We start from the raw sequence: 18,847 nt of genomic DNA on the forward strand, positions 1-18,847 counted from the left end.
CTGATAGCGAAATATAGAACAGACAAATTAATTTACTCTATATTATTCCATAAAAAAATTAATTTTTATTTATAGTATTATGAATATTTTGATGTGTTTTTTTACTGAAAGATATTTGATGCGTAGATGAACTATAAAGCACAAAAATTAAATTTTTAATAAAGTTTTTGTGTTTCTTGAGTATCATTATTTATTTTCAAAGATTATATATATGGTAGAACTGCATATATAAAAAGATGGTAATTTTTATTATTATTATTAATATAATAAAATGTGGTTCTAGCTTCTAACTTTTAATTCAGTTATTCCACTTCTTACACATAAAAAACCCCATACGGCCATAATCCCATGCCATTAATGGTCTGAAGATGGAAAACAATAATTATGAAAATGGTGTTTTATTTATGATTTAACAGCATCAAAGTCAAAACAATGACTTTTCAATACATATACCAACATAGCATTAATCACATCAACAACATTACAACGTTATTCTTTGTGCAAGACTTGACATGTGGACTATTCTTCCTAGGCAGCCAATGAAGAAAATATGAAATTTTTAAGGACCATATGGAGTGCCTTAGCTTTGGCAGGCTCAAACATATCTATCCCATGATAACCACCCCCCACCAAATTGGCTCACCACTAACACACCCTTTTCTCTCATCAGTTTTACCAACTCAGTTTGATTTTCAAACAGTATGTCCCCATCACAGCCCACCACCAAGACCTTCGATCCTAGTAGAGATCATACAAGTAGATGAAAAGGTAGAAAATGAAATTAAAAAATGAAGATAAAGAGGAGAAGTGGGGATATGTGTGTGGAGGAGAAAAAACATGAGAAAAAAGAAAAGAAAAAGAACAAACATATGGATGGAAAAAAATGAAGAGAGAAGAAAAAATAAAATTTTGATGGCTGTCTTCGATTACCGAACCTCCGTGGGATTGATTGGTGCATCTTGACCTGACATTCTACTCTCTTTTGATGGTCGTTAGAAATTTTGGCTGCCTCTTGTTTCTTTATAGTCTATTGCTTATAGATCCAAAAATATGTTAGATGTTGTATTAATTAATACTATTAGGTATAAGCTTCCAAAACAAAAAAAATGATTCAAAAACACTATAAGGTACAAAGATGACCAATGTATTCGACCCAATCCACCATGGTGGGTTAAAAAAATTCAACCCAACTCAACCCATCACAAAGGTACAACCCAACTTAATACAACCCACATAAATCAGGTTGGGTCGGGTTGAACCCATGAGTTTGACAGTTTTTTTATTACTATTATTACTAACTTGAGTAGGAAAAATATATATTCCACCTGTCATCTGAGTTGATCAATAAAATATTCATAAACTAGTATTCTAACTCAGTTATAAACAAAACATATCCAATTGAGTTGATAAACAAAATATACATAAATTAGTATCCCAACTTAGTTATAAACAAATAGGAGTGGGAGGTGGCAAAGAGAGAAATGAAATTGTTAGGTGTAAGGACTCAATTTGTAACCACCCAAAAATGATGTTGGGTTCGTACGTTAAAAGGCCCAAACAATAAAATTTGTAGAGCGTGGGCTTGAAAGGCTAGGCTTTGGTCACCGGACGGTAGTTAATCAGGACTTCCATAGCGATTTGCACAAGGACGAACCTGATGTGTTTAATAATAATCTATTCCGGTACGTCATGAGTGGCTCCGGTCCTTAGACCTTGTTCAAGGAACTTCATGTCCTTATTATCCTTTTTTAGGACTCTCCCGTTTGGAAGCCCCCCTTTTTTGGCGCATAAGCCTTCACATTATATAGCCCTTCTCGGTTGATCCTGACCCTCCACCTGTTGATCAGGCAAGTACCTATTAAAATACCTATCCCATCAGCCGCCCCTCCTGCTTTTTGTTAGTTGCAATAACCGAAACCACACTGTTCAGGAGTCTTTTCCCATTAATACGGCCAGGACATTTGTGGGCACATTCAGTGTGGAGGTGACGTATTTACCTTGAACCACCCCCACTCCGTGCCCCCATGTGGGTCCCATTCTACTCGCCTCTTCTTCTGGGGGCATTTTGGAGGCAACCTTCGACGAGATGTTGTTCTTCCCTTTGAAGTCTTGGGATGCTGAGGACAAGATCATCCTCGGCTGTGTCTCTAGGCTATTTGGTCTTTCATCACTTGTCCTCGGCAACTACTTTCCTCGGCACGGGCCCTAGGCCCTAGTGGAAAGTGGGCCGGGTCATAAGTTCTTTGGCCTCACATTAGGGTTTGTAAGGAAATTGGGTTTTAGATAGGAAGGGCCGAATATGAGAAAACATTATTAATTATATAATACATTTCTATATATATAATTAAAATTTTAAATATAGAGGTTGGTCGGGTAGGGTTAGGTGGGTTTGTGATTGTTATGACCCGCACCCAACATGATCTGCTATTAAAAAAAAAATCCATAACCCAACCCAACTCACCAACCACTAAAAACTGACCCAACCTAGCGGGTTGGGTTGGGTCAAGTCGATTTTAGTAGGTTGGCTGCATACCCCTAGGTAGGAATATGTGATAATTACATTTGATTTGCCTAGAGTAAACTTCGAGTTCCTTCAGTTCAAGCAAGGCTGAGCATGGACTTGGGCCAAACACTTAGATCCATTTTAGAACTTAGGTCCAAATCGACCTGCCCAAAACAATATTATAAGGAAATAATCCAAAGTCCAAAACAAGCTACCAAAAAAAAAAAAAAAAAACTCATTCTAGCCTTATCACCTGATTAGTGACCTGAATTGGATCATGTTTTTTCTTGGTAAACTCGGATTGAGATCATATTGCACCTGATGCAATTACTTTTTATGGTTGAGATTGATAGTTGCAAAAAGTAATTTTCAATCTCAACCATTAATTAAAAAAATTAAGAAAAATTTTATAAGAAGTAAAAGGTAGAAAAAGTTTGTGAGACAAATGAGGTGAATTGCACCGGATCCTAATCCGGTAAACCCTATTTTATTGGTTTAGGTTTCAGTGGCTATGAGCCTATGAACTTGACCAAATATCATCCATGGAAAAGAGAAATAGTTAGAAATTACTAAAGAGAAAAGAGAAAGAATAGTAAGTAATTAAGAAGGTTGGCAATAAATTGATAACCAAAACAAAATTGGCAACCTCAACTTACATCCACTCTTCTTGTTGAACTAGATTATTTCATCAAATTTTAAACTGTATTCGAGATAAAGCTAGACCCATAACAACAAAATAGTTTGAAAAAGACCTAAAAGGCATCTATTTGAATGAATTTTTATTTTTTTATGACATATGATTTGCATACTCATTAACAATAAATATTTGACAACCGATTTCTCAAATGAGGAATTTTAGGGCCCGTTTGTTACCGTTGTTTAAACAAAAATTTTCAGTGTTTAAACAATATTACACGTATTTTCAAATACTTTTTTATTCACATATATTTTCAAAAAATACAAATAATATTACTAGAATAACATTACCAAACGGACCCCTTAAGCTTCCTTCTTACCGCGCTAGGGCCATCTATCTTCTAAAGCAATTGACTTTAGTTTAGATGCAACCAGAGGACGGCTCTTTCAGTTTGCTTAAAGTTCAAATGTATAATACACGTCAGAGCAACCAAAAAAAAAAAAAGTATAATACAAGTTGCAATTCTTTTTTTCTTTTTGCGACGCGTTTTGGGACAAATCAACAGCAAAGGGCGGCTACAACCTACAACCTTGATGCCTTGACTTTATTTTTTGAGAAGAAAATAAACACTATGTCTGATTTGAAGATAAAATAGCAGCTGTTTACGGTCTAAAGATTAGGATAAGATAAACCTCTTGATAGCTTTTATTTATAAGTCAAAATTAAATGTCTCTATAAAGATTAGAGCTAGTAGGAGTATTATAAAGTATAAACAAAGCCCAACCGACTCATAATTGTTGTGGACTTGAGGCTGAATTTTTCTATTCCAGCTTACTTGTAAACTTTTACAGTACACAGAATTAGAGAACACTCATAAGAAACTTAATTTTAGTTTGCTTATTAAATAAAAAATATATTCATAGAAAATAAAAGAAAACAAGATAGGTTCCAAGTGAAATCGCAGAAACGAGAAACCAACCAACCTAGCATTTTTCTAGGAAATACATTAGGAACACAAACAGTGCATTAGCTTTCGTGACATCCATTAGTTCCACCCCATGATAATCTCCTTCATTAAATTGTGCCTCTACTTTAACACCCTTTTTCTTCAACATTTCTACCAGCTCCATCTGACGGTCTACCAATGGGTCTCCATCACAACCTGTCACCACAACCCACCAACCCAGCTCTCTAATTTGATCAAATTGTTCAAATCCATCACCCACCGTTGGATTGCAATACCCATGATCACGGTCAACCCCAATTGGCAAAGCCAATTTCCACATCAAATCAGTACTGCATAGTGGCAAAACTGGAGTGTTGAGCAACCTTAGCTTGGATTCAGTCCTTTTTGACCCACCAAAGAACGGGTGGTGCAAAATCAGCCCTTTGATCTTCAATGGTTCAAAATCACAAACGGCTGTCGATGCACGTAGCCCCACGTGATAGGCTATATTGCCACCCGCACTAGTACCCATTAGAAAACACTTAGAATAATCAGCAAAGTCACGTAACAATTTTTCTTGTGTACATTTGATCCAATGTAACGCTTCCACTGCATCGTCGTACGCCGCAGGAAGGCGGTGCTCAGGAGCGAGACGGTATTCGACGGAGACGACCTCGGCGGAGAGTTGAAGTGCCATGTTGAAGCAAAAATCATGATTCATGGTGGAATCAGCACTTAAAAGAATAAAACCACCACCATGGTAGTACACAATGAGAGGAAGTTTTGTCTTACCGACACTGTTGTTGGTAGAGGTGTTATCTAGTGCTTGGCGAGCTAGGAATATGCGGAACCAAGTGTTGTGATTTGGGTTGAGAGTGACATCTTTGGTGATCACAGAGGTGGAACTGTTGTGATTAGGTGCGGCAGGGGTGCTAGGAATTTCGTAGAGACGTTTGATGGTACCGTCAATGTTTTGGATGATTTGGAGGTACTCATAGATAGGGGTGGAGCCACATAGTGGCTGGGGGGGGGGGGGGGGGGTGCGGGCTGTGGCCCCTGCAAAAATTTTTTTTTTTTCCCATTAGACTATAAAGAAAAAATAAATAGGCCCCCCCAACATTAGACAGCCGGTCCCCCCTACCCATTTCTCACCCATTCTCCCAGGCCTCAATCAAAAATTAGGAACACCCTCAAATTAACAAAAAAAAAAAAAATTATCTGTTCTACTTTCAAGCAAAAAAAAAAAAAAAAAAAAAAAAAAAAAAAAAAAAAACCCAAAAAAATTTGAACTAAAATCTGAAAAAAAAAAAAAAATAATAAGAACCCACGCAACCAAGCCCACGGTGAGCCAAAGATTCATGGCAAGCCCACGGATTCTCAACCAAAAAAAAAAAAAAAAAATTACAGAGAATCAGAAAATCGAACCCATCACGTCGCTGGCAGAGAAATCAAATCGGTGGCAGAGAAATCAAACCCCAATACTGCCTATACAGAGCAAATCAGCAAAAGCAAATCAAACTCAACAGCAAACCAAACACAAACACAGAGTGACAGAGGTGTTTATCTAAAAAAAAAAAAAAATCCCCAATACACAAACCAAAACCAAACCCTAGCAAACCAAAACCAGTAACCCACGGTCACGTCGTCGTGACGTCACAGCTTGCTCGTCGTCGTCATCGTCGCTCGCCTCTCATCGCAGATCGGAGATCGGAGATCTGAGATCGCAGATCGCTCTGCCTCTGCTCCGGTGCTCGGTGCTCCCTCTGGCCCTCCCTCAAGGTATTTCTCTCTTTTTCTCTCTCTCTTTATCTCACTGTCACTGAAATGAAAAATGAAATGAAATTTTTGTAGATCGTAGACGGTAGATCGGTCATCGGAGATCACAGACGGCAGATTGCTCTGCCTCTGCTCCGGTGTAGCGTTGCTCGTTCACTCGTTGCTTCCTCCGCTTCGGTTCCGGCAGTCCGGCCCTCCCTCAAGGTTTTTCTCTCTGACTCTCTCTCAGTCTCTCTCTCTCTCTATCTCACTGAATGACCAAATGAAAAAATTGAAATGAAATTTATGATTTATGAACGTCTCTCTTTGAGTCTCTTTATTCTTTAACTTTAATAGCCTATATGTAATTTGATCTCACTCTTTTATTGGTTGGCTTTTGCTTTTTTTTTTTTTTTTTTTTTTTTTTTTTTTTTATTTGTCTTTATCTTATCCCTTTTTGTTGGTCAGTGTGTTAGTCTTTAGTGTAACGTGTGTTTACTGTGTTGTGAAGCATTATAACAACAAATTAAAGGGCTAAACAATATAACAAATTAGTGTTTACTGTCTTTAGTGTAACGTGTGTTGGTCTTTAGTGTAACGTGTGTTTAATTTGTTATATTGTTGGGCTAAACAATATAACAAATTAAAGCATTATAATTAATGACAAATAAATTTTAGCAATATAGTTTATTGTTACGCTAAACAACAATAATTAAAGCGATATAATTAAATTAACCAATACATTATAAAAGACAAATTAATTAAATTATTTTTGTTTTTGTTTGAGGGGTTATTATTAATTAAAGTTGTATTAAAAATGGGTTGACTGTTTAAATTATAGTGGAATTTTTTTTTTCTTGAGTATGAATAACATTCATATAACTAAGCAAAAATTTCTAATTAAAATTTTATTTTTTTAAATTCTTTTCAGGTTAATTTTTGAGTCATATTCTTAAAACTAAAAGAATTATGAGCAAACGAAAAACAATTGATGCATTCTTTAAGAAAAAAGATGTTAGCAATTCAGAAATTATGACACCTGTGGCTGTAGAAACAAATGTTAATACTTCGATGCCTGATGAACACCCCTCCAAATGTCCAAAACTTCAATCTGAAGAGATAGATCGTGATCCAAGAACACGTAAACAAATATGTGAATTTCCTATCAACAAACAAGATGAAATCCGACGAGCTTATCTCATAGAAGGTCTATACCAACCTATAGATATAGTCTATCCATACAATGATGATACACATCATCGTCGATTTCAACCTTCATGGTTTGTTTCACATAAGGATTGGTTGGAATACTCACCTTCAATGGATGCGTTATATTGTCTACCTTGCTACCTTTTTAGTAAGAAACCAATAGGTCGTCCCGGATCAGATGCATTCATTTCAACAGGTTTTAATAATTGGAAAAAGGTGAAAGATGGAATGAATTGTCCTTTAATTAGTCATGAAGGGAAAGAACCAAACTCCCCACATAAAATTGCTGTGAAATGTTGCGAGGATTTAAAGAACTATTCACGACATATTGACAAGCTAATTGGGAAACAAACATCAAAAGAATTAGAGAATAATCGGTTGCGGCTCAAAACCTCAATAGAGTGTGCTGATGGCTAGCATTCCAAGCTTGTGCTTTTAGAGGTCATGATGATAGCCTTGATTCAAAAAATAGAGGTAATTTTATTGAATTGATAAAATTCACATCAACTTTCAATGACAAAGTAGCTAGTGTTGTCTTGGAAAATGCTCCAGGAAATGCCAAATATACATCACCCACAATTCAAAAGGAGATTTTGCATATGCTTGCTAGTAATGTGCGAAATGCTATTCGTGAAGAAATTGGAGCTGAGGAACACCAGAACATCACCGGATCTCGCCGGATTTGGTCCTAAATTCGTAATATTTTGCCGGAGAAGATGATTGTTTCAGTTCGGGTCGGGTGTCAAGGGTTTTGAAAGGTAAAACCGGCAACTGACCCACATGGGGTCGGGTTAGAGAGTTTGGACCCGCGTCCGACCACCGGAGATGTTGGATCGGGTGGCGACGAGTTGGGCTTGGGCGAATTGGGCTGTTTGGGCGGGTGGCCAGGTGGTTTGGACAGCCCTAGTTGGGAAAGTTATGAGAAAATATCTGTTGGAGCATCTCAGCTTGCAGTGATGGAACTACAAACTTTTGTGGGACCCAATTGTGCTAAAAAATTACGAAAATTGTCACTGAGTTAACAAACCCATAACTTGAAAACAAGCTTGGGCTGTTTCCGAAATTGGTAACCTATATCTCAAAAAACTCAGTTTTGTTAATTGACCCAAAATCATCCAAACAATGTTTATATATGTGGGCCCCACGGATTTTGGGTTATGAGTTAAAAAATCTCAGTTTTGTTAACTTAGTTTTGCAAAATCCAAACAAGGCCTTATTCTCTTTGATCCCTCTCATCTTTGTTTCTCTCTCCCTCTCATTAATGCCCAGTGCTAATCTGCCATCACCCACACCACCTTTGATTTTCCATCACCCAACGATGATGCTCCAACAACCGGGTCTAGAAAAGCGGGAAGCATGGTGGCGGAGTGCGAGTGCATGAGGTGAGCATGTTTTTCCAGAAAAGCACTCATCTTTACTCTGAAGGACTGCTCATCCTCAGTGTTGGTGGTGGTAGTGGTGGGGAAGGTATGGAAGTCGTAGAGATCGGCAAAGATCCTCCTCTTCATCAGCCTCTCATTCACTACCATCGTCACCAACTTACCAAATTTGCCACCAACAACAAGAATAAGAAGAAGAAGAGAGATTTGGGACTTCATTTCTTCTTCTTCTTTTTTGCTAAAATTTTTGGTACCAAATCTGCCACCACTTCTTCTTCTTTTTTGCTAAAATTTTTGGTACCAAATCTGCCACCACCAACAAGAATAAGAAGAAGAAGAGAGATTTGGGACTTCATTTCTTCTTCTTCTTTTTTGCTAAAATTTTTGGGTTTGTTTCGCATCGCATTGGGGTGGGCGCTATATTTTTATTTTTTGCTAAAACCCTTTAGGTCTTGTTTTGTTTCAATTTTGATCCTTTTGATAACTGGGTTTTACTATGGACGGTAAAGCTTGATAATTTTTCTTTGGTTTGAAAATTGGGGTTGTGTATGGTTGAATGTGCTGTTACTTTGTTGGATTTGTTGGGATTTTTGTTGGTTGGACTCTGAAAATTGGGGTTGGGTATGGCCGAATGGTCTGAAGATGGAAACCAATAATTATGAAAACGATGTTTTTTTTATTTATGATTTAACAACATCAAAGCCAAAACAACGACTTTTCAATACATATAACAAAATAGCATTAATCACATCTACAACATTACAACGTTACTCTTTGTGCAAGACTTTGACATGTGGACTATTTTTCCTAGGCAACCAATGAAGATAATAAGAAATTTTTAAGGACCACCTGAAATGCCTTAGCTTCGGCAGGCTCAAACATGTCTATCCCATGATAACCCCCCTCACCAAATTGGCTCACCACGGACACACCCTTTTCTCTCATTAGTTTTACCAACTCAATTTGATGTTCAAACAGTAAGTCCCCATCATAGCCCACCACCAAGACCTTCCATCCTAGCAGCTTGATCTTTTCCAGAAGCTGAGGCCCATCTCCAACCTTTGGATTGCAATACTCATGGTCGCGGTCAGCAATTGGCAATGACAATTCCCACACTAGATCACAAACACTTAGTGGCAAAATTGGATCATTGTCCCTCAATTCTGATTGAGTCCTTTGGGACCCACCAAAGCCTGGTTGATGCAATATCAACCCTCCGATCACCAAAGGCTCAAGTTTATCGGTTTCCATGGATGCACGGAACCCTGCATGGTAGGCTATGTTACCACCAGCACTACTACCCATAATAAACGTGTTAGATAAATCAGCATAATCTCTTAGCCAATCATCTAGGGTAGTTTTGATCCAGTGTAACGCTTCCATAGCATCATCATAAGCCGCCGGCAGACGGTGCTCTGGGGCGAGGCGGTACTCGACGGATACGATGATGACGTGGAGGTCAATTGCCATGTTGGCACAAAAATCATGGAAATTTGATGAGGCTGCACTGTAAAGGATGAACCCTCCTCCATGGAAGTAAACTATGAGAGGCAGTTTAGTGGAGGAGTTATGATCAAGTGCTTCTCTGGGTAGGAATATTCTGACCCAGGTGTTGTTTGATTGGTTTAGAGGGATGTCTTTGGAGAGAACTGGAGTGGGGTGGCTAGGATCAGGTGTGGGTGGAGTGTTCGGGATTTCTCGGAGGCGTGTGATCGTGCCGTCGGCATTGAGGGCGATTTGGAGGTGTTGGTAGGGATCAACGGTGGGATTTGAGGGAGCAGTTTGACTTGACATGGCGAACTCTCTAGCTTTGTGATGAGCTTTCTGCTCAAATTGTTTGTAAGAATTAGGAAAAGCTTGAAGCTTCAACAATGGAGAGAAAGCGTAAAACAGAGAGAAAAGTTAGGAAGAGAACTCTCTGAATTGTTTATTCAAGCTTCATTAGTTTTATGCACGTACATCTCAATATATAGTATACAAAAGCTTCTAGAAGGATCCTATCTAACAAACTCTAGAACAGAAAATGACAGCTGTACAGAAAAATATCTCCACTCTACACAAAAATATCTGATGCTCAATCTTGTTGAAAATAGAGGAAGTCAAGCCCGTGCTCAATGAGGAAGAACAGCAGTATAAAACGACACTGTGTGTTGCCTTGAATAAGCTGTGCCGACATAAGGAAGAAACGATGCCGACATAAGGATTGCCTTGAATAAGTTACAAAGATACCAATGTATTCGGTAGGTGATGCATCATGCATGACGAAGATAACGAAATATAGAATTGACAAATTAACTTTATATCATTCCATCAAAAAATTACTTTTAAATTATAATTACGATTGAAGACACTTTCACTAGCTTTGCAATTGAGTCCTTAAAACAATCGGATATATATATTACTACTAGCTAACCCGTGTTATGCATGAGAATCTACATATTCGTGAGATAGACTAAAATAATTTTATAAAATCTTAAATTGATTAAGAAACTATATCATTGCATGATTTGCTTTTGTATGACTTCAATTTGTATTACAATTTGATAAAGAAGTCATTGCTTGAATATGCAATAGCTTATAAAAAATTTGTCAGATAATTTCAGATACTGAAAAAAAATAACTCAAAAAAATCAGATGATTCACTGCTTAGAAATTATTAAAACAAAACAAAATATATATGACTAAACAATAGAGAAATATAAGAGAAAGATAAGTTACATTCAAAAGAATAATCTATGGTTATAGCTATTGAAAGGAATCAAAAGATTTAAAGCCTACAAATTATAGATAACACACACACACACACACACACACACATATATATATATATATATATATGACTATATAATAGAGAAATATAAGAGAAAGGTGTGTTACCATCAAAAGAATAATTCAAATGTTAAAATTTTTGAAAGACCAAAAAATATTAAAAAATCATAAGATTTACTTCCTATAAATTTTTTAAAGAAAACAAAATGTATATGGTTACACAATGGAGAAATATAAAAGAAAAATTGATTACCTTCAAAAGAATAATACATGGTATAATCATTGAAATATGCTAAACATGTTCAAATATTGCAAAAACTAACAAAAATTCAAATGTTAAAACTTTCAAAATGCCAAAAAAGATATATAATTAAAGAATAAGTTATTGAAACAATTCAAAAAATATATGACCATTCAAAAGAGAAATATAAGAAAAGAAAAAAGTACACAAATCCATAAAGCAATAAGTTTTAAATTTTAACGGGTCTAAACTTTAAACGATGAAAAAAAAATCATATACAGTTACAGGCATAGGGTTTGGTGGTTCATGTATGAAAATCACTAAAAAATACATGAAAAACCATAAAATAAATTTTTTTTTTTTAACAAAGTAGAGGAGAAGAAAATAACTGAAGAAGAGCTCATACCTCTACTCGGTTTTTTTAAAAATAAATTGGGGTTTGCACTGCTTTTATAGTGTTCATGATTAACCTAGCAAAAAATCCTAATTTTACATATATTATAACTCTGAAAAAAAAAAAAAAATCAGAATTTTAGTTTTTTTTTTTTAAAAAAATGATGCTAGCATGGAAATTCATGGAGCTTAGCAAAAGACTTTGAGGGGGACTCTCTCTTTCTCTCTTTTCTTAATCTAACGAGAGTCTTTTTTTTTTTTTTTTTTTTTGAGTCCTATTTTCAAAGTGAGTCTCCTTTTTTCTTTTTCTTTTTTTTTTTGAGTCCTATTAGAATTTTTGTTTTGATATAGATTATCAACGTTTGAGTTTGAGTTTAAGTTGGACTTATTAAAGAGATAAAGTTTCATTCCTTATTAAGTTTTGATTAAACAAAAATAATTTTGTTTAAAAAAATGATAATGATGAGTTTGAGTTTAAGTTGGATTTGTTAAGTTAAATATATAAAATAATAATTTTATTTAAATATTGTGCTAATGTAAAAAATTGTGGTAGCTTTAGAGGCTTTGGTTATATATATATATATATATATATAAAGAGAGAGAGAGAGAGAGAGAGAGAGAGAGAGAGAAGAGAGAGAGAGAGAGAGAGATTCATTGCTTATTAAGTTTTGATTAAACAAAAATAATTTTGTTTAAAAAAATGATAATGATGAGTTTGAATTTAAGTTTGACTTGTTAAGTTAAATAAAATAATAATTTTATAAATATTGTGCTAACGTGGAAAATTGATAATGATGAATTTGAGTTTAAATTGGACTTATTTAGTTAAATAAAATAATATTATGCTGACATGGAAAACTGTGGGAGGTTTAGAGGCTTCGGTTTTATATATATATATTGATAATAATAATAATAATAATTGTAAGGACACAATTCGTAACGAACCATAGCGGTGTTGGGTTCGCACGTAAAAATGCCCAAATAATATCATTTGGAGAGCGTGGGTTTGAAAGGCTAGGCCTTAGTCACCAGGTGGTGGGTTTTTCGTGGTGGTCATGCGTGGTTAAGCTTTCTTCACCCCTGGAATCTTTCTCCTGGAGGTGGGCTGGGAGGCTCTGGTTTTTGGCCATTTTTCCCAGCCTCTTCTTTAGGTTACTTATCTTTCCTTTTATATCCCCCTGGGTTCATTGTCCTTCGTCCACGTATATGGTCAACTTTTCCAAAACTGATACTTGTCCCATTAGCCCATACTCAAAGTCGTTGGGGGTGGTTGTAAAAGCCAAAGACTACAGCTCTGTCAGGTTCAGAGTATTAAATGACAGTAAGGGCAGCATTCCCTGGATATTTTAGATATTTCTTCCTAGTTTTAGTCTTATACCGTTTTTACCCCTCTTTCTGGTGGGACTTTAGGTCTGCCGAGAACTGAATTGTCCCCGGCTGAATCCCAGGGCTATCTTGCCGAGCTTGGGCCATAGCCTTCCTCGGCTTGGGCCTCTGGCCTCCTCACGGGTAAATGGGCCCGGCCCATAAATTATTTGGGCCCCACAATAATAATAATAATAATGATGATGATGATGAGTTTGAGTTTAACTTGGATTTGTTAGAGAGATAGAGTTTCATTGCTTATTAAGTTTTGATTAAACAAAAATAATTTTGTTTAAAAAAATGATAATGATGAGTTTGAGTTTAAGTTGGACTTGTTAAGTTAAATAAAATAATAATTTTATTTAAATATTGTGCTGATGTGGAAAATTGTGAGAGTTTCAGAGGTTTCGGTTATATATATATATATATATATATAGAGAGAGAGAGAGAGAGAGAGAGAGAGAGAGAGTTTCATTGCTTATTAAGTTTTGATTAAACAAAAATAATTTTGTTTTAAAAAAATGATAATGATGAGTTTGAATTTAAGTTGGACTTGTTAAGTTAAATAAAATAATAATTTTATAAATATTGTGCTAACGTGGAAAATTGATAATGATGAGTTTGAATTTAAATTGGACTTGTTTAGTTAAATAAAATAATATTGTGCTGACGTGGAAAATTATAGGAGTTTCAGAGGTTTCAATTATATATATATATATATATATAGAGAGAGAGAGAGAGAGAGAGAGAGAGAGAGAGAGAGAGAGAATTGGTGGTTTAAGTTTTTATTTTTATTTTTTATTTTTTATTGGCATTTGTGTTGTTTAGAGCGGATTTTGATTTGTTAAATGATAGTATTTTTTGTTTGTCTACAGGTTATTTTTATTATCCAGATCTATGATTTGTTTAGTTGGGTATTTTTATTTGTTTGAAGTTATTATTATTATTATTATTATTGAGACAATTGGCCAATTGGGCAAAAGGGTAGGTCATGCAATTTGTCTATTTTTCCTTTTGGATTTCAAGGGTCAATTTGTACTTTTCTTTGGGAAGGGGGTCAAGAATATAAAATTTGGGGAGTAATGTTTAAACTTTTTGTGTACATATATATAGATGTGAAATTTTTAAAAAAGTTGAGGGGAGCCATGGCCCGCCAGCCTCGATGTGGTTCCCTTCTTGACTACAATAATCAACCCTTAAACTTTTTCCTTTCCAGTTCTATATTGCCCAATTGATAAGACTCATAAGAGTATCCTACTCATCATCAAGCCTTTCTTGACAACACCGTCTTTAAATTATCCTCTAAATTCTTTGAGCAAATGGGCATGTGAAGAAGAGATTAATTTAGCTTTTAATCTTACTATATATCTCTTTCATGATAAAGATTTTGTATTCATATTTTTTGTACCAAAAATGAAATCTCGGTTTGGCAAGTCCTCTTGGCCGTTGCCATTGAACTTATATCAATAGCCTATAAAACTCAATCTTTATGACTAAATTGAGCCAAATGTAAGGGGTTGTTGTTATTCGAAATAAAATATTGTGTCTGCTTAGAAATCTTCCGTGCTTTGCTACTTCTTAGCTTGGTGGTTAGTTGGTCCATCATTTTTTAAACTTTAAGAACAGAAGATAATATATGATATATCGGGTATGTAATGAGAGAGAGAATTAAAGGAAACATGAAATATCGTTCATAGATGAAATGATACTTCCACTACCAAAAAAAAAAAAAAAAAGTCTATAATGTGTTTTAAAAATGCGGGTATAAGTCGTAAAAACGAGAATATAGGTCTATTTAAACTATACTTTTTCTATAGCGGCATTAATATATATGAGATTTAAGATATGAATTAACAGTAACAAGTAAATTGAAAATATTGAAAATATAAACCAAAAATAATGAAAAACAAGTAAATTTAGTAATTTTACTATATGATTTTTCTAAAATAAAGCAAACCCATTATTTTTCCTAGACAACCAAGGAAGGTAGCATGAAATTCTTTAAGACCGCCTGCAGTGCCTTAGCCCTAGACAGGTCTTGAAGATCTACACCGTGGTGACCACCCTTGTCAAACTGACTCGCCACAGCTAGACCCTTCTCTTCCATCATCTTAACCAGCTCAATCTGATGGTCGATCGGTGGGTCTCCTTTGCAATCAATCATCAGGACCCTCCATTCAAGCAATCTAATCTTCTCCAACCTCTGAGATCCACCACCCACCGCTGGATTGCAATACTCATGATCACGGTCAACGCCAATTGGCAACGACAACTCCCACATAAGGTCATTCACAAAGAATGGCAACACAGGGTCATTGACCAGTCTTAGCTCTGATTCAGTCCTCTGGTTCCCACTAAAAAATGGCTGGTGCAATATTTGCCCTTTGATTGTTATCAAAGGCTGAAGATTTTCAACTTCAGAAGCTACACGTAGTCCTGCATGGTAGGCCACGTTGCAGCATCGTAAGCTTCAGGCAAACGATTCTCAGGAGCAAGACGATAGTCAACTGATACGATGATAACATTGACATCAATGACTATGTTTGAGCAAAAGTCATGGAACACTGTTGAGGATGCACTGTAAAAAACGAACCCTCCAGGGCCTCCACCATGGAAGTACACTATGACTCTATGAGAGGCAGTTTGGAAGAAGAGGGGTTTTGTTTGATTGGTTTAGAGGGATGTCTTTAGAGAGAACTGGAGTGGGGTGATCGGGATTCGGTGAGGCTGGGGTGTTTGGGATTTTGCGGTGGCGTGTGATGGTGCCGTTAGAGTTGTTGACTATTTGGAGGTATTGGTAGAGATCTGTGGTGGGGTTTGAAGGAGGTGTTTGACCTGACATTTTGGACTCCTTTTGATGAGTTGAGATTGGATTTGATAGGGAGTGTAGCAAATAAATTTGCTAATAATTGAGGATGGTACGTTTTCCTAACTCACATGTGGTAGGAATATGTGATGATTACATTTGATTTGCCTAGAGGAAACTTCGAGTTCATTCAGTCCAAGCGAGGCGGAGCATGGACCTGGGCCAAACACTAGGATCCATTTTAGAACTCAGATCCAACCCGACCCGCCCAAAACAATATTATAAGGAAATAATCCAAAGTCCAAAACAAGCTACCCAAAAAAAAAAAAAAAACCCTATTTTATTAGTTCAGGTTGCAATGGCTATGAACTTGACCAAATATCATCCATGGAAATTAAAAGAGAGATAGTTAGAAATTATTAAAAAGAAAAGGGAAAGAATAGTAAGTACTTAAGAAGGTTGGCAATAAATTGATAACCAAAACAAAATTGGCAACCTCAACTTACATCCACTCTTCTTATTAAACTAGATTATTTCATCAAATTTTAAACCGTATTCGAGATAAAGTTAGACCCATAACAACAAAATAGTTTGAAAAAGACCTAAAAGGCATCTACTTGAATTTTTATTTTTTATGACATTTGATTTGCATACACATTGTTAACAATAAATAATTGACAACCTATTTCTCAAATGAGGAATTTTAGGCTTCCCTCTTACCGCTCTAGGGTCATCTATCTGGTTTAGATACAACCACAGGATGGCTGTTTCAGTTTGCTTAAAGTATAAATGTATAATACATGTCAGAGAAAAAAAAAAGGTGTAATACAAGTTGCAATTCTTTTTTTTCTGTTTGCGACGCGTTTTAGGACAAATCAACAGCAAAGGGCGGGCGGCTACAACCTACAACCTTGTTGCCTTGACTTTATTTTTTGAGAAGAAAATAAACACTATATCTGATTTGAAGATAAAATAGCAGCTGTTTACGGTCTAAAGATTAGGATAAGATAAACCTCTTGATAGCTTTTATTTATAAGTCAAAATTAAATGTCTCTATAAAGATTAGAGCTAGTAGGAGTACTATAAAGTATAAACACAGCCCAACCGACTCATAATTGTTTTGGACTTGAGGCTGAATTTTTCTATTCCAGCTTAATTACTTGTAAGCTATTACAATACACAGATAAGAGAACACTCATAAGAAACTTAATTTTAGTTTTCTTATTAAATAAAATATCTATTCATAGAAAATAAAAGAAAACAACATAAGTTCCAAGTGGAATCGCAGAAACGGGAAACCATCCTAGCAGCATTTTTCTAGGAAATGCCTTAGGAACACAAACAGTGCATTAGCTTTCGTGGCATCCATTAGTTCCACCCCATGATGATCTCCTTCATTAAGTTGTGCCTCTACCTTAACACCCTTCTTCTTCAACATCTCTACTAGCTCCATCTGACGGTCTATCAATGGGTCTCCATCGCAACCAGTCACCACAACCCACCAACCCAGCTCTCTAATTTGATCAAATCCACCACCCACCGTTGGATTGCAATACTCATGATCACGGTCAACCCCAATTGGCAAAGCCAATTTCCATATCAAATCAGTACTGCATAGTGGCAAAACTGGAGTGTTGAGCAACCTTAGCTCGGATTCAGTCCTTTTTTACCCACCAAAGAACGGGTGGTGCAAAATCAGCCCTTTGATCTTCAATGGTTCAAAATCACCAATGGCTGTCGATGCATGTAGCCCCACTTGATAGGCTATATTGCCACCCGCACTAGTACCCATTAGAAAACACTTGGAATAATCAGCAAAGTCACGTAACAATTTTTCTTGTGTACATTTGATCCAATGTAACGCTTCCACTGCATCGTCGTATGCCGCAGGAAGGCGGTGCTCGGGAGCGAGACGGTATTCGACGGAGACGACCACGGCGGAGAGTTGAAGTGCCATGTTGAAGCAAAAGTCATGATTCATGGTGGAATCAGCACTTAAAAGAATAAAGCCACCACCATGTTAGTACACAATGAGAGGAAGTTTTGTATTACCGACAATGTTGTTGGTGGAGGTGTTATCTAGTGCTTGGAGAGGTAGGAATATGCGGACCCAAGTGTTGTGATTTGGGTTGAGAGTGACATCTTTGGTGATCACAGGGGTGGAACCGTTGTGATCAGGCGCGGCAGGGGTGCTAGGAATTTCGTAGAGACGTTTGATGGTACCGTCACTGTTTTGGATGATTTGGAGGTACTCATAGGGATCAATGGTGGAAACCGGTGGTGCAGTTTGGTCTCCGGACATGGCACTGATCTTGTTGATGAAAGGATACAGAAAGCTGATTTTTTTTTTTTTTTTTAAAGAATTCTAAACTTGTTTAACAATGTGATGCATAGGAAGTGTTGTGGTTCCAAATTTATTTGTGATTCAGTTCGTTGGTCTATTTTGCACTAATTAATAATTTAGTTGGTTGCTAGATGGGCTATTATTGTGTGATCTGTAGTTTAATTATTACATTGCTAAGAGCAATCACATCAATAAGTATAAAACTTTTTTTATTTTTATTTTACACTAAATCCTGTTTTTTCTATTTTACACATCAATTTTTACAAAACGCCTATATCAGTGTCTATTCTACCATCTATTTTATTTAAATAATCATTTTTCTGACTTTTTTATTATTTTATCTCAAACTCTCTCTCTCTCTACTCATGAGACTCTCTCTATTCCAAACTCCTCTCTGAAACTCCAATCCAAGCACGGTGCTCTCTCGATTCCATCCAAACTCCTCTCTGAAACTTCGATCCAAGCACAAAGAGAATAACTCCGATCCAAGCATAGCGAGA

The 18,847-nt window shown here is 36.2% G+C and overlaps 2 protein-coding genes and 2 pseudogenes across 2 annotated transcripts; all 4 read right to left on the reverse strand.

Moving 5' to 3' along the window:
• Positions 1 to 4,017: 4,017 nt before the first annotated feature.
• Positions 4,018 to 8,579, reverse strand: LOC115970623 (carboxylesterase 1-like). The gene is made up of 2 exons (XM_031090226.1): positions 8,346 to 8,579; positions 4,018 to 5,107 (listed from the first exon to the last, which is right to left on the reverse strand). Exons 1-2 carry the CDS (start codon positions 8,577 to 8,579, stop codon positions 4,124 to 4,126), a joined length of 1,218 nt encoding a protein of 405 aa, XP_030946086.1. The 3' UTR covers positions 4,018 to 4,123.
• Positions 8,580 to 9,085: 506 nt separating this feature from the next.
• LOC115970067 (carboxylesterase 1-like) lies at positions 9,086 to 10,382 on the reverse strand. The gene has a single exon (XM_031089734.1). The coding sequence runs from the start codon at positions 10,221 to 10,223 to the stop codon at positions 9,237 to 9,239; it is 987 nt and encodes a 328-aa protein (XP_030945594.1). The 5' UTR covers positions 10,224 to 10,382; the 3' UTR covers positions 9,086 to 9,236.
• A 4,784-nt stretch (positions 10,383 to 15,166) lies between these two features.
• LOC115970624 lies at positions 15,167 to 16,039 on the reverse strand (annotated as a pseudogene).
• Positions 16,040 to 17,178: 1,139 nt separating this feature from the next.
• Positions 17,179 to 18,372, reverse strand: LOC115972275 (annotated as a pseudogene).
• Positions 18,373 to 18,847: the final 475 nt, after the last annotated feature.

Source organism: Quercus lobata, chromosome 12 (assembly GCF_001633185.2).
Source record: "Quercus lobata isolate SW786 chromosome 12, ValleyOak3.0 Primary Assembly, whole genome shotgun sequence".
NCBI classification, from domain to species: Eukaryota; Viridiplantae; Streptophyta; class Magnoliopsida; order Fagales; family Fagaceae; genus Quercus; species Quercus lobata.

Bases quoted from the DNA above. Each gene is read 5' to 3' on its own strand.
- LOC115970623 (XM_031090226.1), bottom strand. From the start codon at position 8,579: ATGGTAGTGAATGAGAGGCTGATGAAGAGGAGGATCTTTGCCGATCTC. The intron at 5,108-8,345 runs GTGGTGTGGGTG...CCCCCCCCCCAG, and splicing joins TGGGTGATGGAAAATCAAAG to CCACTATGTGGCTCCACCCC.
- LOC115970067 (XM_031089734.1), bottom strand. From the start codon at position 10,223: ATGTCAAGTCAAACTGCTCCCTCAAATCCCACCGTTGATCCCTACCAA.